General features: G+C 39.5%; 1 protein-coding gene across 2 annotated transcripts in view; it reads left to right on the top strand.

Moving 5' to 3' along the window:
- Nucleotides 1-27,873, top strand: part of LOC307011223 (transmembrane protein 132C) — a 332,560-nt gene that overhangs the window by 239,872 nt on the left and 64,815 nt on the right. For both annotated transcript variants that reach the window (XM_079636638.1, XM_079636637.1), the window contains exon 4: nt 10,812-10,998. In XM_079636638.1, coding sequence (XP_079492764.1) covers nt 10,812-10,998 — 187 coding nt within the window. The remainder of the gene's footprint in view (nt 1-10,811; nt 10,999-27,873) is intronic.

The following is a 27,873-nucleotide window of genomic DNA, read 5'->3' as shown; positions in this document are numbered from 1 at the left end:
GGGCACGGACTGGACACAGTCTGTGAGATCTCTCCCGCTCCAGCGTTGTGAACGGTGGAAGGCAGAAGGCCTCTAGAGTGACCGGATGTACAGCCGAGAATGGTACCTTAGGCAGGTAATCAGGATGAGGATGCAAAATCACTTTCACCATTCCTGGGGCAAAGTCTAAGCAGGGTGGCGATATTGACAGAGCCTGCATGTGCCCGATTCTTTTTAGAGAGGTTATAGCCATAAGAAAAAAACATCTTTATGGTCAGAAGTTTATCAGACGCTGACTCTAGAGGTTAAAAAGGGGGTCTCAACCAGACCCTCTAGGACTATTGCTAAGTCCCACGAAGGGATCTTTGGTTCTTACGGGAGGGCCTCAGTCATCTGGCCCCAATATTGAAGCGAGCGAGCAGAGGATGTCTCCCGAGTGGCACCCCGTCAACCAAGGCGTGGCAAGCCAAAGAGCGACCACATAAACCTTGAGAGTGGCGGGGCATGTACCTGTTGATAATTTTTCCTGCAGGAAATCCAGAACTGAAGCAATCTGGCAGTTGACCGGATCTGCATTATGTACAACACACCACCTTTCAAAGACACCCCATTTGTTGGCATAACTCTTTCTAGTGGAGGGAGTCCTAACACTTAGAATGGTCCCAATAACGGCAGGCGAAAGCCCAGTGTCCCTCAGTTGGTACCCATCAGGGGCCAAACATGAAGATTCCACAGGTTGGGCCTGGGATGGAATATCGTACCCTCCGCCTGAGAAGATCCCTCCTCTCCAGAATCGCCCATGGCGAGCCGTTGAGGAGAGAAATATCTCCAAGAACCATACTCTGTTCGGCCAACGCAGCGCTATCAGTAAGAGGCAAGACCCTTGCTGGCGAACTCTGGCTAGAACTCCTGGGAGCAGAGCCACTGGAGGAAACGCATACAGGCGCATTTTGGGCCATGTGTGCGCAATCGCATCCAGACCCAGGGGGCTGGGTGACTCAGAGAGAAGAGGAGACATTGCGCTGTCCGCTGGGCGGCGAAGAGGTCCACCTCCGCTTCATAAAATCTGATCCAGATCTGTTTTACTACATCTGGGTGGAATTTCCACTCCCCCATTGGTAATTTCTGTCCGGACAGTAAATTTGCTCCCACATTCAGATGCCCTGGAAATGTACACTGCCCTTGAGTGACAGGAACTTTTCCTGGGCCCAGAGAAAATCTGCCTCACTATTCTGTACAGATTGCGTGAGTGTAGACCTCCCTGGTGATTTTAAGTAAGAGGCTGCTGCTCTAGCACTAGGACATGACAGCCTAGGACATGACAGCCTCTCAACTGAGGGAGAAAGTATTTCAGGGCCAGAAATACATATTTCATCAACTTGAGGCAATTGATTTGCTAGTCAAGATGATGCCTCCCCAAACCCTTGGGCTGGACGATCACTTAAGACCGCTACCCAGCCCGACAGGCAGGCGTCTGTCGTTAGCATTATGCGACGAGAAGACGCACCAAGAGTGGGACCCAAGGTGAGGAACCGGGGTCTGAACCACGTAGAAAGGGAACGAAGCTACAGCGCGTAACCCTTACCATAAACATGGATTTTAGAAAGTACACGAAGCGTTCAGCGCGTGACTTACCATAAACATGGATTTTTAGAAAGGACACAAAGCACCCAATGCGTGCTCTTGCCTCTATTTGCCCTTGGGGAATTTGAGCCACAAATGAAGTGGTCTCATGTGCAAAAGGCCCAGAGGGATCCCTGTGGACGCAGCTGCCATGAGACCTATCCTGACCTAGCCAGATGTTGCTTTAGGGTGTTAAAAAATGGTCTTGACAAGCGGGGGACAGTTGTGCCCCCGATGGTGACAGAGTCCCATTTAAACCCCAAGCACGTTGGAGAGTGAACGCTCTTCTTAGCGTTGCAACTCAACCCCATAGAGAGAAGCGTGGATCGATATTGATGTCGAAAGCGCAAGCTCCTGAGACTGTGCCAGTATCAGTCAATCGTCTATGTAACATGGCTAGGTCGAATGGAAGAACCCGATATTGGTAGGCTTCGCCCCCAAAAGCAAACCTCGGGAACTTCCTGTGTTGTGGCAATATTTCTATGTGAAAATATGCGTCTTTAAGATCGACCGTGAAGATCCAATCATGATGTTGAATTTGCAACACGATCTACTTGATAGTTAGCATCTTGAACTTGAGCGTTCTGACGGAACGGTTCAAGCCTCAAAGATCTAAAAACAGACGCAGTCCCCCATTTCTTTCTTGTGACAGCAGATGCGCCTACTTCTGTTTTATGGTAGTGGGAACACACCGTTAAAACGAGGAGGGCAACATATTCCTTTTACTGTCTTTAGGACACAAAAAGAGATACTCGGCAGTAGCTTTCACACTGCCAAAGTCTCTTAAAGGGTACCAAATTTAATACTTCGAATTGGGGGAATGTTAAATGTTCTGTGTCCTGGGCGATAACAGGAAACAACAGAACCTTCAACATTTCGCTGGACACCGCTACCCCCTGAATCACCAAAGGTGGCAGGGATGTAACAGTGGTTTCGTGAGGGTGTCAGGTAGGAGCTGATTGATGTATTTTACATGCCCTATCCCGGAGGGGCACACCCCCACAGACCTGGGACAAAAAACTCAGGATTTCTGTCTCTGGTATATTATGAGGCTGCTGAGCGCGACAAACCGGTCCCCAGTCATTACGAGGGGGAACGCAACTCGCCACACTCTGCTTTTGAGCCCTCTTTTTTTTAAAATCAGATCAGCCTGGTACGTCTGCAACACTGCCATAGTGTGCAGAGCAGCACCAGTCTGACCCCCACCAGCGTGGATGACATTATACACGGCTTGGTGGGGAGTGCTGACTCCTTAAATGACGATGAGCCACAGAGAAGAGATAGCCAGCGAGCGTCTCTTCGGACTGGCGCATCATCGTATGCACATGCCCCCATGATAGTCTAATAAATTGACGTCAAGGGCACAAAGAATAAGGTTTTCCCCATGCACGAGTTAACGTCATGGAGATCCTCAAGGAGGACAGTCTAGCTGTAATCTGGCCACTGCACGAGTCACCAACTCGAGTAACCTCTCACACGCTTTATCATAACGAGAGAAGTGCTCGGAGTCGGTACTCTCAAAGTCCATCATAATATATATATTTTTTAGATGGCTTTTACAATATTTAATCCCTCAGAATTAAATGTGGCCAAAGAACAGCCAGACAATAAATTATTACAAGCATTTGATATATTGCATTGAATATCTGATTTCTCATCATCATTCAATTCATCAGCAATAAATACAGCCAAATATCAATCAGACACGGTCTGGATGACAGGCTGTATTTAAATCTTTCATAAGATCAGCCTGGTATGCCTGTAGTGTACAGCGCGGTACCAGCCTGACCCGCTGAAAATGCATGTGATAATACGATCCCAGGGGAGAGAAAGCTCGCGCGCGTCTCTCCAATCTGAGACAGCATCATATAATCGCGTGCCTTTGCACCTGCGATAGTCGAATTGGTCGACGTCGAGGGCACAAAGGCACGTCATGTATAAATATATATATTATATTTACATCTTTATTTATAATCTTTCTTGTTGTGATCAGTGTAGTCTGGCCACTGCACGAACGATCGCCCCGAGCAGTTCTCCTTTTATTATCACGGGAGGAACGCTCGTAGGCGGCAAACTCACGAGATTAAATGTCCTCTGCCCGAGCCGAAGAAGCGCCGAGGCACGCTTCGGTAGTCAGGCAAAAGGACATCGCGATCTGGAGAGAGAGCGAGCGAAAAGGACGCACCCGTCTCTCGCTTCTCAGCCAGATCGACACGCGAGCCCCACAATCGCATTGTGGGTGCCACCCCTTTGAAATAAGCAAAGCGAACGCGAAGCACTTTAACTGTGAACATTCCACTGTGCTCGAATTCACCATGCTCAAACGCAAGGGCAGCATGCTCTTTTCCAAACAAACAAAGCAGTAAGCTTGTGTATCCAGTTCTGACATAGGACGAGAACATGGAGGGACATAGCGCTTACTCCGTCGACACATTTCTCTTTCTCCTTTTTAGATCGTAGAGAGATGAGAAAGAGAAAATCTGCACACTGTCAGTGATAAACTAAATAACTCCTAACAAAGATCTGTAGTAGATAGAGAGGAGATAAATGCTTGCACACCAAACACAGAGAGATCTCTGAAGACAAAAGACCTGACGATGCACCTGCGGCTCATCTAATTATAGCCTCGCGTCGCGGGTGCGCGCCGTTGACGTCACCGACCGAGGCTATATTACTTCCGGTCGATTTCATCGACGTGTTTACACACTATATTCACAGCAGGTCACGATTAAAGACGTTCCCAATGCGCTAAGCAGCGCAGCATCGATTGTAGCTTTCGAAAGGGAACTGTTGATTACCACAGACAATTATTGATACGGATATTAAAGAATCAAGGCTGCATTTATTTGATCAAAAAAATGATTACTACAATTTACTACAAATAATATTATTACAATTTAAAATAACTGTTATCTATTTTAATATTTGTTTTATTCTTTTAAGTATAATTTGTTTTCATTATGGGAAAGCAGAATTTTCAACTATAAATATACTTTGTGTTTAATCTCAATTGTTAACCATTGTCTTTGCTGCTGACTTTCTATGGTCCTATATAACCATACTTATAAGCAAAAATTACTTTAGGTAACCTTTTGTTTGTTTTGTTATTAAACGCAAACATTTTAGGGAGTAATGCAATATAATGAAAAATAACTTTCTGATCATATCTCTATCTGCAAGACATCATATTTATTTGTAGGGTGATTTTGTTGAAATTTATGAACCGTGTGGCTCAGTTTGAGCATACCAGCATAGTGTCAGTTTGTCTAGTTTGTCCAACCAATGAAAGACGGGTTCAGTTATTACAGAGGAATATGTAAGGAATAATGTTTTTTTCTGTTCCATGTTTGTGTGTGCACGCGTCAAGAGTTAAGGACATAAACGAAATATTGATCATTCAAAATAGAATCCGACTTTCTATCTTGCTCCTCTTTTTCCTTCCCTTCATTCCCCCCCTTCTATTATTTGTGACTTTTTACCATTTCTTCTCTCGTCTATAATAAGCATGACACAAAAATTTGTATGACTACAAATTGTCATACAATATTTTTTTTGTCCCTTGTATTTTTCCAATAGCTTTTTCTGCCTCACCGATTCATTTAATAGTTTATATTTTTCTCCCCAAGAAAAGCAAAACTGACACAGTTGTGGGACGGTTTTAAATGTGCTCAGTGTCTATCTCTCTTTTTATTCTTTCTCTTCTCTTCCCGCTCACTATCGCTCCTTTGCTGTCGCTCCCGAAAGACCGCTGTCACCCTCTATTCTGTCGTCCCGTTCCTGCTGCTGTACCTGCCGGAGCAGCTTTCATATCTCTGCAAATCCCTAAAGACACTTTCTGTCTTCCTCTCTCTAATTCTCTCTCTCTCTCTCTCTCTTTCACACATACCCTCACACACTGTATTCCTGCACATGGACTTCAAAGAGAGAGGGGCAGTGCAAAATTTGCTGAAGGATACTCACTTTTTTTATGATGTTTTTATGTTTTTCACGATATGTAAATCATGCCAGTCTCATGCCAACATGTAATGTTTAGGTGTTGTATTTATATTTGCCAATACAGTGCAAACATTGCATCTGTTAATTTTTTTAAACATGTTTTCCAAGTTGGTCAAATTAAATAATATAAATTAATAAATCTGAAATAAAATAAATTGCATATTAGTCGTAAAAAATTAACAAATTTAAAATGTTGCCTTGCCGAATAACTGAAATGAAAAATGTTGAAGTACTAAAATGATTAAAACTGAAATAAAAAAATAAGTTAAATAGACATGACAAAGGTAGGCCTACAATAACTTACAAGAAAAATGAAGTCAAATGAAATTGAAATATAAAAGCTAATTCAAAATAATAATAAATATTACAATAGTATATAAATAACACTCTCTACATCCACACCACTAGGTGTCAGTATAAAGAAAATGAAACCGAAATATAAAAGCTAATTCAAATTAATAATACATATTACAATAGTATAAAAATAACACTCTCTACATCCACACCACTAGGTGTCAGTATAAAGCCAAAATGAGTGTTGTATCGACATTGCAACAAACAAAAGATTTTAGTGCGAATTTAAAACGAATGGATTCTCAAACACATGCAGCACTTAAAGAACGTTTGTAAAACTGCCAATATTTGTTTTCAAAATGGTCCACTTTAAAGGGGTAAATTAAGCTAAAGACTGTGCCAAATTTAGTTTTTAACATGCACAAATAAATCAATTTAAATCCTCAGCTGCACAGCATTAACCTCGTTGTAATCGTGATGTTTTGCAAGACAATAAAAGTTCAATCAAGTATTCATTTACAATAGGATTCTTCCCTGGGTCTCTGATCGTGTCTTCCCGATTGTGTCGGTCCTCAGAACAACTCGGCGTCTGTTTTGACAGGCTGTTGTGAAACTTTTGAGGATGTGTGTGCCATGAGACCAGTGAAACGAGCAACGAGTCAGTGTTTCTGAAATGAAACGCATTTCTCCATTTTCATTTGCCATTCACCGCACCTCTGTTTTGTCAGGAAAATTGGGTTGTTGATTCACAACTGGGATGTTTCTTTTCATACCCAGCGTCTGACTCTTGCTGCTCCATGAGAGGATGTTAATTTGTATGAAAGATGCTCTCAAGAGATGGAGCTGTCGAAATGAAAATGGATTTGGGGTGCTGTTTTCATTTCCACTCTTTCTGTAAATGTGTAATCAGGAAACTTATATGCACTCTGAGAGTGTTGAAGCGTCTGCTCTTCCTGTGTACTGTGTACAAACAACAGAATGTAACTCAAGCCTGTTAAAGGCCTCTCGTGTAATTCTGATTCAGTTCCAGTGAATTTGTTGGTTCATATACAGCAATGGAAATTCTGATTCAGTTCGTGAATGTGAGTCGGTTCATGCAGTCCTCACTTTCATTTATATTTATATTTATAATACCCACACTGGCGGTCTTGGCCACTTGAGAGCACGTACAGGAAGTAAGTGCTCAAGACCCAGGTATGAAAAATGCCAAAGCTCAGTGCACTTAGACCGCGTTTCCACCAGCTCAGTGCACTTAGACCGCGTGTCTCTTGATCTAAATTATTTCGTTCCGTTATGCTTGTTGTTATCATCTGTTGACGTTGTACAAGCAGAATGTGACGGTTGGTCTTGTGGTATTTGTACCACCCATCCTCTTCTTTGATTGTGTGGCTGGGTAAAAAGTGACTTTTTTTTCTTGAGCCAAATGCGCTTCATTCAAGCTTTTTTTGATGAAAGGATTTATTGATGAAAATGTCTAAGTGTTCAACCGGACCTTCGCTGGGAAGAAAACATAGAGACCAGACCACTTGGAACTTTAACTGAATACCCCTGACGTAAAGTGTTGCACATTTTATTGGTGTGGAGACTGCATTAATTATATGTAGTTTGTAAAACGTTTGAAAATAAAGCACCACAATCACACAGTGATTTAAGTGTATCTCATCCTAGTGATTCAGTAGTGACTCTGTTTATGTAGCATTGACATTTATTTCATTCTAGTGAATCAGTTCATTCAGACAGTCTTCTTTCTCATTTGCAGCATTGGAAAGTCTGATTCATTCTAGTGAATCAGTTCATTCAGCTAGACCTTTCCTGTATGTGGTGTTAAAAATCTGATTCAAATTGATTCAGTTCTTTAGGACAGTCCTCTCTCTCTCATATGCATGAAAGCCAGATTATTTCTAATGAATTGGTTTATTCTGAAAATCCTCTTTCTCATTGGAAAGTCCCATTCATTATTGAATCAGTTCAGTTCCTGTACTATGTTTTGACTTAGTTATGTTTAAAATATATATATATATATATATATATATATATATATATATATATTGTATTGTTGTTGTTGTTTAGGAGAGTTTAGCCTATACCTTTTAATTTTTAATTTTAATTTTCAGCCTAACTGGGATTGTTAATTCATTCCAAAGCCATCATTATTTTGTTTCAGAAGAAAATACACCTCTGATTGAATTTTTAAAACATACTGCCTCGTTGTGCAACTTCAGTCTATATTTTGTTGCTTATAATAATGCTTAAATTTTTCAGACCAGTAGCTCAACTTTAACTACTTCAAGCTTGTACCTTGACAAACTAAAATCTCAACCCTGTTATCTGGTTCCATCCTGGCCACTTACTTAAAGTTCAGGAGATGCAGATGTAAAGCCAAAGAAAAACATTAGATAGAGTGTTGTTGTTGTTTCTTCAACTCTGCATGCAATTTGATGCAAGGTGATCACCACCACCTCAGGCAGAAAATGAATTTTGTTTCTTTGTTTCTGTTTCTTGCGTGCTCTCTCTCTCTGTCTTTCTCTCTCTCTCTCGTTGGTTCTTCTGTTCCTGTCAGCTGTAGTCTCTGTATGTGTCTACCTCCATCTGTTCCCTGTCTCTCCATATCACTTCCTTTCTTATACCTCCTGCCTTACTTTTCCCCTCTGTTGGGTTTCTCTTCTCTATCCTTCTTTGAATGTGTGGCGGTGTGGTGTTCGCTGAGAGCTGTGTCATTGCACTCAGCAACTCTTTATGATGCCTCTCGCTTGTGCATCTCCTTGTTCCTCGATCAGCTCGTGACTGTAAACTCTAAGTGACTTGACGTGGCTTCAAACCTGATTCCTCAGGAGACTCGTTACATCACACAATTCATTTTCAACTCTGTCTATCTTTCTTTCTTTTTTTTTTACATCATGACTTATTTCTCAACATCATGTAGGGCCCTATATGAAATCGTGTTTTTTTGTTTTGTTTTTTTTTTACTACAAAATTCTGTTGGATTTTTCTTTTCTTTTTTTATGATGATGATAATAATCAAACAAACAATAAACCGATTTAATAAATCAACAATTTATTTAAAGATTTTTAAAAAATTGTAGGGCCCCTCTGAAATGTTTTTTTATTTTTTTTTATTATTAGATTTTTATAATCAAGAAGCATATCTAATCAATTCATAAAACTTTCACTTATAAAACTTTTCTTTTCTTTTTTGGTTTTCTTCAATAATAGACTCCTATAGACCCCCCCCCCCCCCCCAACAAATTCTGTGTGTTTAGCTTTTTCTTTTCTTTTTTATTATAAAAAATTGTGGCATAAAACAAACAATGTATTTAATCTTTTAAAATGATTATGGTGAATAAGATGATTATGGCAAACATAAGAGGCAAACAAAATGCTGCGCAACAGAGATTTACTGTTAAAATCAAAACAGAAGAAAATTTGTGTGATTATTCCTTAAAGTTTTAATAATTCATTATTATTATTACGTTGAGAGGTACAGGGGTTAAACAAAATAATGCGAACACCCATTATTATAAGGGTTAATATCATTTGTGTAGGCTTCAGTGTAAAAACAAACATTGCGATGGCCTTTTATTTATCTTTTTTTGTATATTCTCTGTATCAGTGCAGAATAAGTTGTTTTCAGTTTTGTTTAGTACAAGCATTGTGAGAAATGGGCGACTTGACGGACGTCCAAAAGGGCAAATGATCGGAGCCCATTTGTAACCTTAACCGCCCTATTGTTGTGTTTTTAGAACAACAGTCTTTATGATTATGAGTGTGTACACAAATCATGGCAAGACGTAATCAGCAAAGGGGGAAAACCCAAAAGTGAATAATAAGAACTGTCAAACACTAAAAAAGGATTCTGTCCAAACAACACAGAACAACGGCAGCAAAGTGACAGCAAACCCCAACATTCACCATGAAGACCGTTTCCACAGAAAACCTTACAAAGCCAACATCAATAAAAGAGCTGCAATTGCTAAAAATGTAATCTCAGACACCACTGCTAAAATGTGAAAAAGATAGTGTTATGATCATAAAAACTGGACATTTGGAGCACCAAGATGACCTTCATCTGCCCTGGTCAGCTTGAATGTTATTGAACTACTGTGGGCAGTTTGGGAGAGAAGACTGAGAAGCAGATTCTCTCCTTCACCATCTCTGCAGCAACTGGCAGATGTTCTGATAGACGACAATCAGCCGAAGACTATTCAAAAGTTCTATTAATCTATTCTAGTTATATACTGTATAAAGACAAGATGTAAACATCTCTGTTACGATGGTAGACATTGTGTGATCACAATTATGAATATGGGACTATACGCATGAAGCTTGCGGTGTGAGAATGCCCATCTGTTAGTCAAGGCCGAAGCGAGACGCAACCCAGAGAAACGCGTCTGAGTCAAAGATAGTCTGACGGCAGGTAAACATAAACAATAAATCTGTTCTACAGTAGGTCTTTTCTAGCATTTCACACACGCACGTTGGACCTTCTGTATTTTGCATATGTAATGCGCACTTTTGTAAAGAACCACTGGAAAATAAATGACTTTCGAGTGATTCTTTACAAACGTTCGCATCAAATATGCAAAACACGGAAGCTTGAATGTGCGCGTATGAATAGACCACATTGGTTCTCGCAATTATTTTACTTTTAATGGAAATTGGGCAAACCCGTTTGAAGGTGCATACCGACACCTTTATGACAGCTGGCGTAAAATAAAGGATCGGGCTAAAGATAGACGATACCGATCAGCTCGGGACATCCCTATCGTATATCATATGATTCATTATACAGTAAATGCCATTTTTATGAGTGTATTCCGTGTTTCCGTCTGCATTGCGGAAATCATAGGGCCTTAATTATGACGTATTATTATGAAACTCCGTTTCAGAGCTGTTATTGGTTTCTCTCTGTCTTTCTTCAGCGTGGAGCCGGGCTGGCAGAGGGTCGTCCAGGTGGATCTGGAGGTGGATGGTGTCGGGAGCACGGTAGGCAGCAGGTCCATCTCCTGGGCGGTGGAATACCCGGGCATCAGAGCCGGCAACGAGGAAACAGAGACGCACATCCACCTGGCACAGAAAGACCTTGTTGGCATCGTGCCGTTGGCTATGGTGAGAAAAACGTCACTTCAGCGGTCTCTCAGGGAGGTGCTGGGTCTCTTCGGGGAGTGCTGGGACGGAAAGATAAAAGAGGCAGGAGGTCATGCTTTTTAAGTGAAATGAAGCGACCGGGTTGTCCTAACGACTTTTCGGTTTAGCATAATCTCATGTTTTAAAGAGCAATGATCCAGTAAAAAATCTTAAGGACACGGGTGATGAGAATCAAACATATTAAATTGCAGTTGAGCTCTCAAGCGTAATTTGCACTCTAGCTGGTAATTTTAACTTCTACCCTTTTTTTTTTTTTGTTAAATAAAATTAGATGTGAACCTCGTCATTCAAGACTAGAACATTATTGCCATTTTATATCAATTTAGTGAATGATGTTTGATTAATCGGAAAAGGAAACTTGAACAAAGTCTACTCTTTTATGTTGGCTAATTAAAAGTTATGCTTTCAGTTTTAAATCACCATAATTAGGGATTAATTTACTGGAATTATCCAATCCAATGCTCTTATTAAAGCACGTCTGTTTTTAAATTCACATTTAGTCACTCACCAATACCTAAAAAAACATTTGAATTCACAAAATGTTAACATTAGTCTCTTATTATCATTATTAATCATCATTACTGATGTGATAGTTTATTATTTTTCTGTGATTTATGAACACTATGTATTCTTATCTGTGTGAAAGAGTATTCAGACTCAGCAGTCACTTTTCTATTGCTTCTGCTATGTGTTATTAAGAAGTTCCAGAATAATTAAATTGGATTATTTTATTGTAATTGTATCTTTTTGCTTCAGTCGAATTGGCTTTAAACAATGTTATTTGAGTAATTTTAAATGATTGCAGTCTTGTGTAGCTAATTTCCGTGTGTGTGTGTGTGTGTGTGTGTGTGTGTGTGTACAACATCAGTCATTGCCTCCGTTCTTGCTAATTCTTGCATAGTAATTCTACATCATACAGAAGAATCAATGCGAGCATGCAGTCTCCAACTGAGATTTACACAAACATCAACTGGCCTGTTAATGAGAATGACGATATAATAATTACATAGCAATTAGATATGTCACTTAAACTCTCACTTAAAGGTTAAGAGTGCTGTAACGTTGAGGCTCTTGCGAAATGTTTACATTTTTCTAAAGACATTAGATCAATTTCCGTCTCTCTTTAACACATACTCCTTACATTTCCGAAATCAATAATGTTTTGTTCATTTGTCTACGCAATATTGGAATCAATTTGCTGCAGTCACTTGATTCTTTATGAGTTTTCTCCAATATGTTTTCCGTAAGGTTGTGTAATAATTTAACATTGAAGTAATAGGGGGACAAAAGGAAGGGTTGGGTGGAGGCAAAGTTGATATTGTGGGTTTATATATTGCTAGACACCATTATATTATTACTGTACATGCGTGTTTTGCCAGTCTTTAGAATGGCCGCATCTAAAGGCAGTAAGGGCATCACATTAGGTTTTCTTGAGTAAATAAAACGCTGTACTTATTCAAACAACCAGTTCTTTATTTACCTTTGCATCGTAAACAAGCAGAAACGGTTTGTAAGAACAGTTTGAGGAGCCATTGGAGTTCTGAGGTTTAGTCAGAATGTGAGTCTGAAACTGCTCCATTGGGCTGTGATTATAGGGAGTGTTTCATCCGAACCAGGGAAGAAAATGCCTCTGCATTTAATTGGATAGACCTACAACCAATCAGAGCAACGGAGTAAATGACGCATGTTCTTCATTCATATTTCCAACCGACAAATGCCTTGATCGCGGTTCTCTGTTCCTCTTTTAAAATGAATGCGCTGTCGATATCTTCTATAACAGTCGCGATGGCGGAATCTACACATGATGTTTCATAAACAAAGTTCGGGAGGACCATGTTCAAATAATCAATCCAATCAACATGTCACCAAACAATACCATGTCTAACGTAACGTTACCCTATCAGCATGAGAGGAAGCCTATTCACTCTGTCAACTCGCCTAACATTCCTTGACAGTTTTTCAGGATCCCTCCACCACACCGACTCCTCACTCTTGGCTTGTTCTTTCACAGCCAGGAATACGGGGTAATACTCTGGGTTCAGGCTGAATACCCGAGCCCGGAGCCCTCTCCTCGGACAGCACGTCATATACGCATTTATTCTATCTGACTTATTTGTAAGTGTGAACTCGTGAAATCTCAATTCTCCAGCGGCAATCATCTTTGTAAACGAATTCAACCCAAGCGCTCTTTGGTGACGTGGATGATTACGTAACTGTTGATCATCTGTCCATCATCGTATAAAGCCCGCCCTGAGAATTTGATTGGTCCGAAGTGATCTGGACCGAGCATAATTACTCCACAACGGGTCAAGTCTAGACCGAACTTCCCGACCAAAAAATGTTGTGGGCGCCGGCGGGGTTCGATCTGGCATCCAGGCCAAGGTTTAGTCACAAGCTCGTTTTAATACTTTTCATTGGATACATATTTGCAAACCCCATAGACAGATGTAAATGGTGACCAATGATGATTTATGAAGAAGAAGAAAAACAGCAACGATATGATGCCTCAACATTATTTTCATTTTTGATGAGGTATTAGTGAAAAACAAACCCTGTGACGGCGTAGTAATGAATCACCCTCATGTGCCCTCTCATCTGAGACCCTGTTTGGCCATCAGAGGGATTGTTGAAGTCTTCAACAGCTGGGATTCAATGCTGTAGTGCTTGCTGTCACACTTCACTGTCCCCTCACTAATCATTTGGCAGAGGTTTTGGCTCTAGTAGACAAGGTTCCTCTGCCACTTGCTGCTTGTTGGTTCACCCCATAATTGTCTGGCACGTCGTTGTGGTATTTGTGGTCTAACGGGAGGGTTTTGGCGGGGACGGGGCTCTTGCTCCAGACTCTGTAGGGCAGAGTGAGTGGTTTGGCTATCGCTTAGCTCCAGACGAGGTCTCAAGTGGAGGAGCGCAGGGAGTCATGCGTGAGCAAGCAGAAGGATTTCTCTCCAAAACATTTTGGGGGATTCTGAAGAGGAATCCGCTCTCTTTTTGCTGGTTTTCCGTGAGCTAAATTGCTGAGTTCCTGACAATAACATTCCTACATTACATGTAAATAGAATACCAGGGCCTAATACAAATAATTGAAAGATATATTTACATAATATGCCGATTATTCAATTACATTATTTACGTTTACGGATACGAGTACTTACTGATGAAAGCCCGTGAATTATTTGTGGCAGACAAAATTGCTCTCAGTGAAAGGAAAATGATGCATTACAGAAGTTATGCACTAGTAACGAGGTTTAAGTTGTTTATTTGTTAATCTTGACATAATGTGTAAAATAATTGGCATCCTTGATAAATGCTGCATATACAGTATACAAATTTTCAAATTAAGAAAAAACTGAACTCCATTAACTAAAAAGCTTGAGCTCATTTTAAAAACTACAAGGTCTGTCGAATTAAAGATGTTAATTGAATTAATTATTCTTAACCAATTAATGAAGCATATTAATTGCATATATACATCATTGTTCAAAAGTTTTGAAAGAAATTAATAAATGTATCCAGGAAGAATGAATTAAAAGTGACATTAAGGACTTCAACGTTGTGTTAAAAGATTATTACGGCACACAAAACTGGTCCTGAAAATAGGAAAATTGCATATCATGGGTTCAAATGTTAATTTGCGTTACTTTATTATGCAATACACTGTGCTAATTGACCAAGTTAATTCATTGACAGTCCTAATTATGGCTGGGTTAATGAAATCAATCAATCGATTTGAATCCATCTTCATTTTGATGAGCCAATATTGACTCTTAAATCTCAAGATCGATCTTTTAGTCTGTGTTGTTTTCTGTTGATGCGTGCAGAAAACTTCACTAAACATTATAGTGCATCTGCTATCCAATAATCACAATAAGCTTTGTTGCTTTTGATTAGTAAGTTTGATAGTTCATATCAATTGTATCACAAAAATCAAACTATAAATGTCATCTATGATGTGCTGTTAATACAGCCTAGTCCTAATATACTCCACATATATACATAATATATATATATATATAGGCTAGTCATTATCAAAATGCAAAGCAAAGCTGAACTTTAGTGTTAAAAGGTGTTGTAGCTGAATGACTTCCAGCCATTACTTCTGCCTCCTAGGCAAACATCTAATTAAACTCCACTTCAAGGCCTTTCATGGGGTTTCAATCCTTTGAAAAATGCTGTTCAATTGCTGTTCATTTTGTGAATCGGCTCATTAAAGAGAAAATCAGACAGATGCATCGCTGCTTTTCCACCTGAACACTATTTAAGATATCAATAGTCAGTGATACTCAACGTTATATTCACAGATATTTCATCATTTGATAATCTTTCCTACACTTTTCTTAAAGGGGCAGTTCACCCAAAGATAAAAGTTGTATCTTTTTGAGTGAACTGTTTGGTTTAAGGTGTCTGGCGGTCAAACAGCTTCCTGGCTGATCTTGCTGACAGTAGTGTTGTCGAGGTCAGTCGATAGCCTGGCTGATGATGAAGAGTTTGCAAGATGTCCGGGAGATTGCATACTCCGGAAAAGTTTTCTGCGGAGATGGAGAGGAAGCAGGAGAAGCTGTGTGTGCCTGTATGATTGGAATCGGTGAGGTGGTGGGTGGTAAAAACTGAAATCTTATTACATGGTATGAGCTATTTTCAAATCAAATCAAATGACTTGTATTGCCACATCAGTAACAGCACATGTGCCGTGATGAGTGAAAGTCTTGAGAACACAGTCCAGTGCAGAATACAACTAAACATACTTTGCATACACTACACGATATGCACAATAAATATAAAAATATAAAAGGTACAGACTATTCATATAATACACATAATATACAAGTATACTAATCATCCATCCGTACGTCGTCCATCCATCCTTCCATCCATCCATCCATCCATCCATCCATCCATCCATCCATCCATCGTTCTATCTATATTTCATTCTATCTAGCTATCATTCTATTGATTGTTCTATCTATCGGTCTATCTATCGTTTTATCGTTCTATCATTTTATCTGTCATTTTATCGTTCTATTGTTTTATCTATCGTTTAATCGTTCTAGCTATCGTTCAATCGTTTTTAATCTATTGTTTTATATATAATTTTATCGTTTAATCTATCTTTTTATCTATCTATCTCTATCTATCTATCTATCTATCTATCTATCTATCTATCTATCTATCCTTTTATCGTTCTATTGTTCTGTCTTTCTGTCTCTCATTATATCATTTTATCTCTCGTTTTATTGTTCCATCTATTGTTTTATCAGCCTAAATTGTTCTATCGTTTAATATATCGTTCTATCTATCGTTCTATTGTTTTATCTATCATTTTATCGTTCTATCGTTTTATCTATCGTTTTATCGTTCTATCCATCATTCTATCGTTTTATCTTTTTGAGTGTACAGCATTCCCTTTAGCCATCAGATTTTAGTGCTTGACTTGATTGTGATTGGCATTCATCGTAAAAAAATTTTTTTTTGCGGTAGATATTTTCTTGATCCAGTAACGTGTCCCACCAGCAAAATCACTGCCCCTGTTAATTCTTTCCCCGAGGCAGACGTCCTGAGGCCACCGTCTTGACGTTGAAGGACCTGTACTGCCTGGGTAATTGTGTAATGAGAATAAACCTGCTCTTCACTCCAGTGAATCATTTAATCATTCAAGTCCTGGATTCCCATCATAAGAAATCTGGCCCCTGGAAGCAGTAATTCATTTTCAAACTGCTCTAGGCGAAAACTATAGAGGTGAACATGGGAACCAAAAGCCATTGTACTGAGAGAGTCACGTCAGTTAAAATGCTAATCTACTCACGAGCCAGTGTGGGAGTTCCCCCCTGAGCCAAGCGCTCCGGCGGTCGGATGTCAGATGAGGCGCGGTGATGTACTGCTACCGACCTTTAGGAGGTTACAAGCCCCCCTGTAGGAGCTGATCTTTGGAGCCCAAATGACATGAATTAAGCAGAGCGTGAAGAGCCCAGCGTACCGAGGCATCGTGATTCTGCCACGGCCCGAGTGAGTCCCACACCGAGGGTCACTGTAATCTCGATTAATCACCTCCAACAGATGGCCTCCACTGAGAGAGAGAGAGAGAGAGAGACAGCTCAGGGCGGTGTTGACAAGAGTGTCGCCCCAGCTTTGCTTTACATCAAGCTTTCATCAGTAATTAGTTTTAATTAGGCTAACAGGCCACATTGTCTTTGAGTCGTGATACGGAGCTAATAGGGTTATGAGGGGTAGAAATAATCCTTTTAAACGCAGTAATCTATGAGTGACCTCTGCACAGGTCGCCGGTTTTGAACGTAAATTATCAGAAATGATTCATAGCTCCGGTGCTGTCGGTCTGTATTTATGGATTATTAGCTTTCTTGGTCCAGTTTCTGTCTTCTCTCACTCTCTTTCTTTTAATTTGGTGCATATTTTTCAATTAATGGTGTCCTTGCTGTTAATCAATTTGAACAAAAGGACGTTTAATAGCTTCTCTAAAGCTCGGTAGCTCAACTGCGCTGCAACAGACCTCTGGGACAGACTGAGAAGAGAGAGAGAGAGAGGGAGCGCATCAAGGGACAGATGAAGAGAGCTGAAGTTTTATGAGAAAATTTTCCACTTTGAAAAACATACTGTGAGAGCGGTGGAAAGGCTCTCAGGTGTACATCGGCTGCCTGACAGAGACTGAATTTGTCATCTATTTCAACACCGCGTGGCAGAAATGACTCAGAGAGGAACGAGGGATGAAAAAAGAGAGAAAAATGAGTGAAGTGAAAGATATTTCCCCTCCAATATGTGTGTCTCCTGTCCAGTGTGTGTGTGTGTGTAAAATGATGTGTTATGTGGGTCATGTGAAGATAGATCTGCCGCTCAGTAATTGAGGCAGATCAGATTTGTCAGCAAGGCAGGAGGCTGTTCTTTGAGCTGATTCTCTCTCGCCCTCTCTCTCTCTCACACACACACACGCGCACAAATTTTATAATTTATTAGTATATATATATATATATATATATATATATATGTATATATATATACAGTATATACACACATGAAGACTTCAGATGCAAAAGCCTCTGTGCCATCTGAAATTTTCTTCTAGAATGACCATTTTTATCAAGCTTGTATGTTTATGTTCAGTTATTCACTTTAATGGCAATGACAATTACCTATTAATTGTCATTACAGTGAAATTACTAAACTTAAATATACAAGCTTGATAAAAATGAGCATTTTAGAAGGAAATTTCAGATGACACTTAGAGGCTTTTGCATCTGAAGTCTTCACACACACACACACACACACACACACACACACACACACACACACACACATATATATATATATATATATATATATATATATATATATATATATATTGGGTGATTGATAAAAATGTGATTCCTATTCATTACAACGGCAGGCCATTTGCCTGTTCAGCAAATATTACATACATTCCATGTCATATGTATGGCATTCATAGATGCCACCTACGTCACTACAAATAGAACGCCGCCATATTTATGACCGATCTCGCCCGGTATGGCCGCCCAAACTGCCCATTTGAATGAGAGAGAGAGAGAGACAGAGATACCTGGTGAAAATTAAAATTTTAGGCTCCGATCCTTATTTGTTACCCCCAGTTTTCTTTTTTCCATTATTATCTGCCCCAATAGGCCTTCCATGATATATCAATATATATATATATATATATTGTGCATAACCCCTCCCCATACATACAGTGGGGATCGCTTGAAGGCTTTCAAGAGTACCGATGCATATCAATATGCTGTGGCTGGATGGGTGAAAGATGTGAAAGTGCGACACTTGGCCACCAAGGATTTATATAATCATGGGAAATGTTTTTTTTTTTTTTAAATGTATGATATTGGTGGTAGTTTGCGCTGACTAGGTAGTGAGTTAGGTACGTTAAGTGGCTAACAGCTGGTAGCTTGTAGTGATGTCCGGTTCGTGAACGAATCGTTCTTTTGAACCGGTTCTTTTTAGTGAACCGGTCGAACCAGTACACTAAATCGGACTGAATCGTTCAAAACAGTTCGCGTGTTGCGTCAGCACTGATCCACAAGTTACTAAAGTTACTCACTTTTGGACATGCCTGACACAGTTCCTCCGGAAATAAACTATATCCCGGAGTATATATTTACTGAGTAAACTTCAACAATTCACTGAACTGAGACATGAAAGAAATGATGAGCACTTTCTTTCGGCCAACTGCTGTGCTGATGCATGAGCACGGGTGAACCTACAGTCTATGGGGTGAACCGAGGACCTAAATGAGGAGCCGAATTCGGCGAAATGTACGTTTATTTAATGACAAATAAAATAAAATTGAAGACCAGTTTATTCACTTTATATCTTTTGGTATAGAATTAAATACCAGTTCGGGGTTCCTCTTTCGGCTGTTGTTGCAGCCAACTGCACAACATATTGCAGGCATTACTGAGACCGTCGGTCGTAAAGATGGCGCGCAAAGCTACAGTGACGTCATGTGACCCGACCGAATATAACGTGTTTCAGATTTTGAGCAAGCGTGCCGCACAAGCCTTGAAAAGTGAAGCCAAAGTGTCTCGATCGCCTCCCGGTGACTGGTCCTAGTATAGGTCATATGAACCCGCCTCCCCAAGTTATTTATCAGCACGTGAGACCAACTAAACAATTAAATGATACTTCAAATATATTTTTTGCTAAGATGGTTTCTGTTATTTACTGTAGTTTTTATCACGCGGATGTAAGTTCAAGCGTTTGTTTTTAAAATAAGTTTGTTTTTAGTTAGTTACTTGATGCGGTGGTGTGACGTCATGATTGACAGGTTCTCTTAGGGAAGTAGTCACTGAAGCACCAACTGACTTTTTTAAAATAAATGTAATGCATCTTGCTGAATTAAAGTATTAAAATAAAATCGTACTGTCCATACATGTTTGATATATAGTACTTGTATATAGTATGTGCAATACTGTGAAAAGATTTATTATTTCAAAATTAATACTATAATAGTTTTTTTCATTTTCAATAATCATTATTTCATGTGACAATCCTTTTCCTTTTAAAGGAGTTTTTTTCTTGGTACTTTTAGACTATTTAATTATTAAACTCAATTACGCCTCAAACTCAAAACTCAAACTGTCAAGAAAAAAGTTCAAAATCAGTTCAGAATTTAGAAAAATCATGGATGGCTCCAATAGCGATAAACGGTAATAAAGACATAATGAAAGCATCATAAGTGATATATGCATTGGACACTGACCTTTCAAATGTTGTCCTGTCTGCAAGTCTGACTACTGTAACTTAAGTAATTGTACTTCTTTGCAGACATCAAAATTAGATATTAAAAAAATAGAGTAGTGCACTAACAGTCTGTCTGTGCACTGCACATTTGCCACATTTTGAGCTAGAGAGATAGTTGAACTCGCACAAACACTCTGTCAACTGAAAAACTGTTCACCGCTCACTCATTTTTAACTCTGTTTAAAAGGCCTGTCGCAGAGCAGCAAGTTCCTGCCCTCGATTTGATGGTCCGCTCTCATGAAAGTCATTTTGCTCTTGGCTCAACGTCCAGTTCTGCCAGCTGCACATTAATAACCAGTAAAGATAACATGTGTTTCCAGCTCAGTGCAATCACACAAACACCCCATTCCAACCCTACTGCATATTCAGACACTAGAATGCAAAAAAAGAATGTGTTTGCTGCCTTTTTAGAACAGATGTGCTATGAAGCATATAAATGCGGAGTTTGAAGTGGATGTTCTCTGGAAAGCATAGTGGTTTGACATTTAAATGCACCAGTTATGTGGTGTGGTTTGTGTTGTTGGAGGTCTCCAGAGTTTTGGTCAACTGGTATGGTTCAAATAGATATATTTTTAATGTGTAAATAAACTGAACACAGAGAATAAAGACCTTACCCTCCTCTCATCTCCTCTCCTCTCTCCTCTCCTCTCCTCTCCTCTCCTCTCCTCTCCTCTCCTCTCCTCTCCTCTCCTCTCCTCTCCTCTCCTCTCCTCTCCTCTCCTCTCCTCTCCTCTCCTCTCCTCTCCTCTCATCTCATCTCCTCTCATCTCACCGTTCCCTGTCCCTATTCTTCCATTATTTCCCTTTTTTTTTAAATTTCGTGACACTTTCCATTTGTATTTTTCTTTTTCTTTGCCTTTTTCTTCCCCAGTTCCTTTCGTCTCCATGACTTTCCTTGTATTTCCTGCCTCTTCCCCTTTGCCTTTACTTTTTCTTTTGTTTCCTTTCCTTATTTTGCATTTTATTTTCACTTCATTTTATTTCCTATCATTTTTACTTCCTCCTCCTTTTCCTTACCACTTCCTCTTTCATTTGTCTTCCTCTTTCCATTCCACTTTCTTTCCTTATTTTTCTCTCTTTTCCACATCCTCATTTTATTGTTATTTCCCTTTCCACTTTTTTCTATATTTCCATTCCATTTTTTCCTTTCCTTACTTCTCCTTTCATTTTCACTTCCTTTTGATTCATTATATGATTTAATTTCAACTTTCTCCTCCGATTTATCTTTCCTTACTTTAATCTCCCTTTCCATTCCACTATCTTTCCTTAATTTATTTCTCTTACTTTGCATTCACTTCCTTTCACTTCCTTTCCTTGTGTTTACTTGCTTTCCTTTCCGTTCCTTTCTGTTCCTTTCCTTTCCTTTCCTTTCCTTTCCTTTCCTTTCCTTTCCTTTCCTTTCCTTTCCTTTCCTTTCCTTTCCTTTCCTTTCCTTTCCTTTCCTTTCCTTTCCTTTCCTTTCCTTCCCTTCCCTTCTCTTCTCTCCCCGTAGGCTTTGATTTAGACTATGCAAGTGTATCATATTACATTTCTTAGCATGCTGTGACACACATTCTCTACACAATGACAACTCTGAAATATGAATCCCCAGTGCCTAATCCATTAGTCTCTCTCTCCTCCTCTTTTTCTTCCCTCTCCATCACTTGCTCTCTAGTTGAATTAGCATGATAAAGTGCAGTAGTTAATTGGAGCAGCCATGGAGTTCATATGTGCCATAACGCAGGTAATGTTAATGAACAAGGCTCTTGAACGCTGATGAATAATGTCCCATTCACACACATTTATTATACTCACTCCATCTAAATCATAGCAGGCAATTCACAAACATTTCAAATGAGATTCATAGTCTCTAGTTTATTTTTTCTTCTTTAATTTTTAAAGAAGTCTGTGCCCCAGAGAACATTTTCACAAACTCACCAGTGTGTGTAAGTCAGTCAAAAGCACTCCTTTGTTTGTCAGGTGCTTGGTGCTCCATTAGTTTCTACGATGAGCACTTCAGAAATCTCAAGCAAGTTGAATGAAAAAACTAATGCGGAGATGCACATTGATTCAAAACCCCTTCAAGCTTAATAGAGCTGCAGTTTAGCCGTTTCATCCTTAGATCATAGCACAATTCATGTTGTCTAAAATCATATCCTGTTTCCTGCACACAATAATCCAAACCGGAAATTATTTGTCCCTCCGTCAAAGAGCGAGAGACGGAGAGTCCCTCAGTAAATCTGCTGCCGTAGCATCTAAATCTGCCCTCTATTTAGTTCTCATTTGTTTGTTTGATTATTTATTCATGCATTTATTTGTGTTCACACCGTGCTTTCACCAGTATCTCGAGTGACGGACTGAAGAAAAAGGAGCTGGCAGCCGCGCGCCAGAGGCAACAAGAGATGATATTACTGTGTGTGTGTGTGTGTGTGTGTGTGTGTGTGTGTGTGTGTGTGTGTGTGTGTGTGTGTGTGTGTGTGTGTTGCGCATGGACCAATTGTGGCAGAATATGTGAAAGGATGAAAAGAGAATGACAGCAATTATTCCAACCCACACAGCTCACTGGTCCCCTCCTAATGCCATCCCGCCGCAGAGCTCCTGTTCCGCTGTTGCACCTCTCTGAATGCCAGACCAAGACACACGCAGAATATTAACATCGCTGATACTGAGTGAGATTTCAGATGCAATTTCAGATCTGTTTAGTGGCTGGAACATCAGAACACAACTGGGAAGGCGTATTCGTTTTATCAATGTTTTTTCAGTGAACTAAAGTCGTTTGAGGTATCACTCGGTAGTATTCATACAATCAATACAATCTTGTCTGTCTTGGACTTTTTAAAGAAGTGTTACAAGGGCAATGAACAGAATTTGAATGAAGTCAACAATTGAGTCACTCGTATCTGCATTTTATCACAGCAAGCACTTTTTTTTTGGAGACCATCTCTGTTTGTTGTGCAAAGTTAAATGAAGAACGGGTTCTTTGAATAACTAAAGCATTTTCTTTACTTAAAAATGTTTGTATAATGTTTTATGTATTTGAGGACCGGAGAAGTGTCTTATTCTGGTGTTAAGAAACATATGTTCTCTCTTAAAGTTGGCCTACACTTAAATGGCCTTTTATTTTTTACAATATTATAAAATCCAAGTAGTTTTCTTAAATATACATTTAAGATTTGAAGTACACATTCAAAACAATTAAGCACACTTCTGTTCCACAATTGTTAACAAGTTGTGAATTCTTTGTTTCATAAATATCTCAAAATAGATAATTTTTTTCAAAAGATGGAAGATAAACATGCATTATTTGTTGATGAAAACGTGCAAACTGCCTCAGGCCCTGTTTACACCTGGTCACGTCATGCGTTTTCTCCGATCCGTTTCCTATCCGATCTTGAAAAGACCAGGGGCCGGTTTCACAAAGCTATTTTAGACCGGTCTATAGTGTTAGACAAGTCTAAAATGTGCTCTGTTTCACAAAAATACTTAATTTAGACCAAAATATTTAGACACCTTACCCCCAGGCTACCTTAGGTCTAAGACTATGTTACCTTGGCAACCAGCAGTAACAATCAGTTACATTACAAACATAGCTGACGCTGACTCAGACTCTTCATCTCCCGTCTCTCACCCGGCTCCTCCTCCACTGACCCGCTTCGGTCCCAAGTCAAAGAGGGTCACTACAAATAAGTACAGACATAACATTACCTTACTTGCTTCATGAATCTGATTCCTATATATTTTGCAGACCTAGAACATAGGTTTCTTGTATTATAGGCGGAGTCATTCGATGTTGTTCACGTTTATTTGCTGGATAGCAAGCTTACCGGTTGACATTAGCATACATCAACTTGACTTTATTAGCATCAAATCGACGGCAATGAAGCAAAAGTAAAAAACAAACTGTTTTCTTTAAAACTATCCCCCGCTGTTACCTGTATTGTCCTCTTCACTGTCTGGCTCTTCCTCTTGAAGGCGGGGTGCTTCTGTCAGTGGCTGAGGGAACTCCGCCGGTAACGTTGACGCCACACACTCCACTTTCCCGTCCTCCGCTTATCCCCCAGAACATAGGCGACTGTTCATCACCATTTCAGTGGTGTCTTTAAGTTTCTCTTGGGGTCCTCCTCCCGTTTTTATCTTTTCTGTACGTCTTTGGATTAACGCTGTTAACTGTCGTACCAATCTTTTTCCAAATTAAACATTTCTTCTTGTTACTAGATTCTCCGCAAAATTTCGCTAGTAAAATGTCCTTGTAACTGTTATACTCCTCCAACAAACACATATTTTCCGCTGGGGTAAACTGCACTGAGCGGTTGAATGCGCTTACTCGATCCGACATTTTTTTTTGTTTTGATAAGTGTCTTATTTTACCCAGAATGCATTGCAGTGTAGTCCTACTTAAGATAGTCAAAATTTTAAGTGCTTTGTGCAACGGTCTGATTTAGATGTCTATCTGAAGTCTGACTATCTACTATATCTAAGCCATAGTCAAAGTCTGTCTTTGTGAAACCGGCCCCAGGTGTAAATTAGCCTGGTCTTACAAGACTCTCTTACATTTCATTTGTACAGAGAGTCTGGCGCCACTTTGAAGGCGGGTACTCTGTTGAAGTTTAAAACTATTGGATCTGCCCAGAACCACTCTAGATCTACCACAACCAATCACTAACGTTTGGTCGTGAGTCTCGTGGCGTATGTAAACTCAAACTAGTGCATGACCTCAACGTCATCGTTCTCAGCCACTCCCTCTGTTCGCTGATTGGACCATTAAAAAATTGATCGGTGAAAACCCAAGAATATACCGCAAGCCCAGACGTAGTACTGAAGGAAAATGAAAATTGAGCGGAAGTACGTAGGAGGGCGGAGCCAGGCTAGGTGTAAATGCCCTCCGAAACGCTTTCGAGACAGATTTAAATCCAATCACTCAAACCACTTCAGGAAATTAGCTGATGATAAGTATATGCAGCACATATCTGTTGCTTTCGTTGACGTGAACTCTGTTAAATTTGTATATAGATCATTTCAAGGACGTAAACAATAACAAACGCGTTGGAATGCTACTGCGCATGTCTGGCCCTGAAGCATTTCCGGTGGGGCTACTTTTAAATCTGGTCTGTCAAAACAAGCGCGTACCTTTTAAGTCTAGCGAAAAGGCAATAGTTAAGGTATTTACAAAAACTGAAAATAAACCATGATTGGAATTACCAGACCCTTTAAATAAGACTTTGATGCGCAAACGTTTTCACACGTTTGCCGGAATAGTCTGGTTGCGTGTTGCGGCTGCTTGCGTGTACACGAGAGATGCGATAAAAGCCTATCGCAGTCTTGATGCTTACAATTAGTTTTGAAGCGGAAAGGTTGGGAACATTTGTTTGTATAATGTGGATGACATCTATCTTGTGTTTGGTGCAGATGAAGCAAGTCAAACAGCGTCAAAAACGTACTTATCATGGTTTTCCGTGGAGGTTACGAGTGGGCATTTCACTTGCACTACTGGTCACTCTGTATATCTATGCAAATATTCATATTTATTTGTACAGCGCTATTTAATCGTTTCAGAGCAGCTTTACAGAACATGCATGTATATTACAATGCTAAATGTACTCTAGGAAACTAATCGCTCTATGCCATTACTCATTTCATACGTTTCCAAATGTGTGTTTAGTTGAGTGAATTTGTTGCTGTAGAACAGTGTGCGAGCGAGGGTTTAAATGTCCTATCTGAGCCCTTCATGTGGTCACAAATAAATAGAAGGTGAATCCAATTTAATGCTGGATGTCTTGCTTTTCTAATGTATAAACCGCATTAGTAATTTAACAGAAACGTAGATACGTTCAGATTAAGAATTGTACAATTAGGAATAAAACGTACAGAATACACTTTTTAGGTCCTTGAAGGTAAAATGTTATTTTATGGTTTTCAAGTATAGTCACATACAGCTTTGCTGTGTGTGTGTATGTGCCCGTGCGCGTGTGGTCAACATTTGAAGTGGATCAAAAATGTTCAAGAACGGGTATTGTTCAAAATGAACGTATAACTTTGATGAAAGGTTTTGATCCACTTCAAATGTTGACTACTATATATGTATAAATACATAAACAAAAGAAACATCCTCTCACTTTCAACAGCTTTTATTACCAGCAAATTTCTTATTATGTGTAAATACTTGTATGAAGTATTTACATACAAGTATTTGTATGTAAATACAACTGAGAAAACAACATAAAACACATTTCACAGAATGTTTTTTTTTTTGACAAACAGAAATGGAATTATGAGTCCCTGAACAAAGGGGGTACCTGAACAATATCAATCCTCATGTTCTCTAACATATCTGGGGGTCCATACAGTGTGTGAAGAATTATTAGGCAACGTTGATTTTCTGATCATGTTTTTTTGTCACATTTTACCAATTCCAAACCACATTAATCGTAATAACTATTCATTTTGCATTTAATCATTTATAAGTGATATATAATTGTTCATCAAGGCTGGAAATGAAAAAAACGCCTTATATTCAGGTGTGCAGAATTATTAGACACGTTTTTTTTTTTACAGATAAAATAAGCCTAAAAAGAGAGGTAAAGAATCCTTAAAAATGACCCCCACTTAAGAATCACAAGCTGAAGTGTAGTAAAATACATGAAGAATTCATCTTCCAGAATCTGGCAGTAAGTTTTGGGAGTTCATTTTTAGTCAATCTCTGCAAAACTTAAGGGTAGGAGATGGACTAAAAATGGACTCCCAAAACTTACTGCCAGATTCTGGAAGATGAATTCTTCAAACAGTGGTACAAGAGGATGTGGTGCTGGCGCGTTTTTCGGCAATCTAAACGCTTTGTTTAATTTCCGAGAGCAAGTTAGTGAGAGAACATCCAACCACCGAGCAACATGCTCCTAATTTTAATTTTGACATGTTTTGTTTGCATGAATAAGAAAATAATCACACAATTGCCGTAAATAAAGCGCCTCCCGCTCCCGCCGTTGTTTTGAATGTGCGCGCTAACTAACCGGAAACGTCTGAGGGCCAAACACATCACTTCCTTACATCTACAAAAAGCCGTTGAAATAGTCTATAGCATGGGAATTGAAGATCACATTTACATTCGTTTTGCGGGGACACATTTATGTGGCCAAGTTTAAATGATACCGTTTTAACAAATCCGATATCTATCCCTTCATTAAAAACATATGAAGTGAACAGGTGTAAAAAGGCCTTCAGATGCGGCCGTTCTGATGACTGACAAAACACAAATCTCTGACATTCGTAAATCCATTATTTATTTATTTTTGGTAAAATGTTGATTTCAACATTTTCTATGATAATCTCAAGCCCTCTCTGCGATGATCTGAACCCCTCCACCCTCGCCCCTTGAACGTGATTTAAATTGATGGCCACATCTCATCTTCTGACCATGCCGGCAAAAACGTATTAAAAGCTTTTTAATAGACTATTGGACCAATTATTAATAGACCATTCTCAGTGTTGGCATGATGCCAAGCAGATTCTATGGCTTTGTATGTATCATTGTCACCTCACACTGACCACAACATATTGGTCAAAAGTGATAAGCATTAAAGTCATATT

Source organism: Phoxinus phoxinus, assembly GCF_949152265.1.
Source record: "Phoxinus phoxinus genome assembly, chromosome: 15".
In the NCBI taxonomy this organism is placed as follows: Eukaryota; Metazoa; Chordata; class Actinopteri; order Cypriniformes; family Leuciscidae; genus Phoxinus; species Phoxinus phoxinus.
This window is presented reverse-complemented; position numbering and strand designations above follow the sequence as displayed.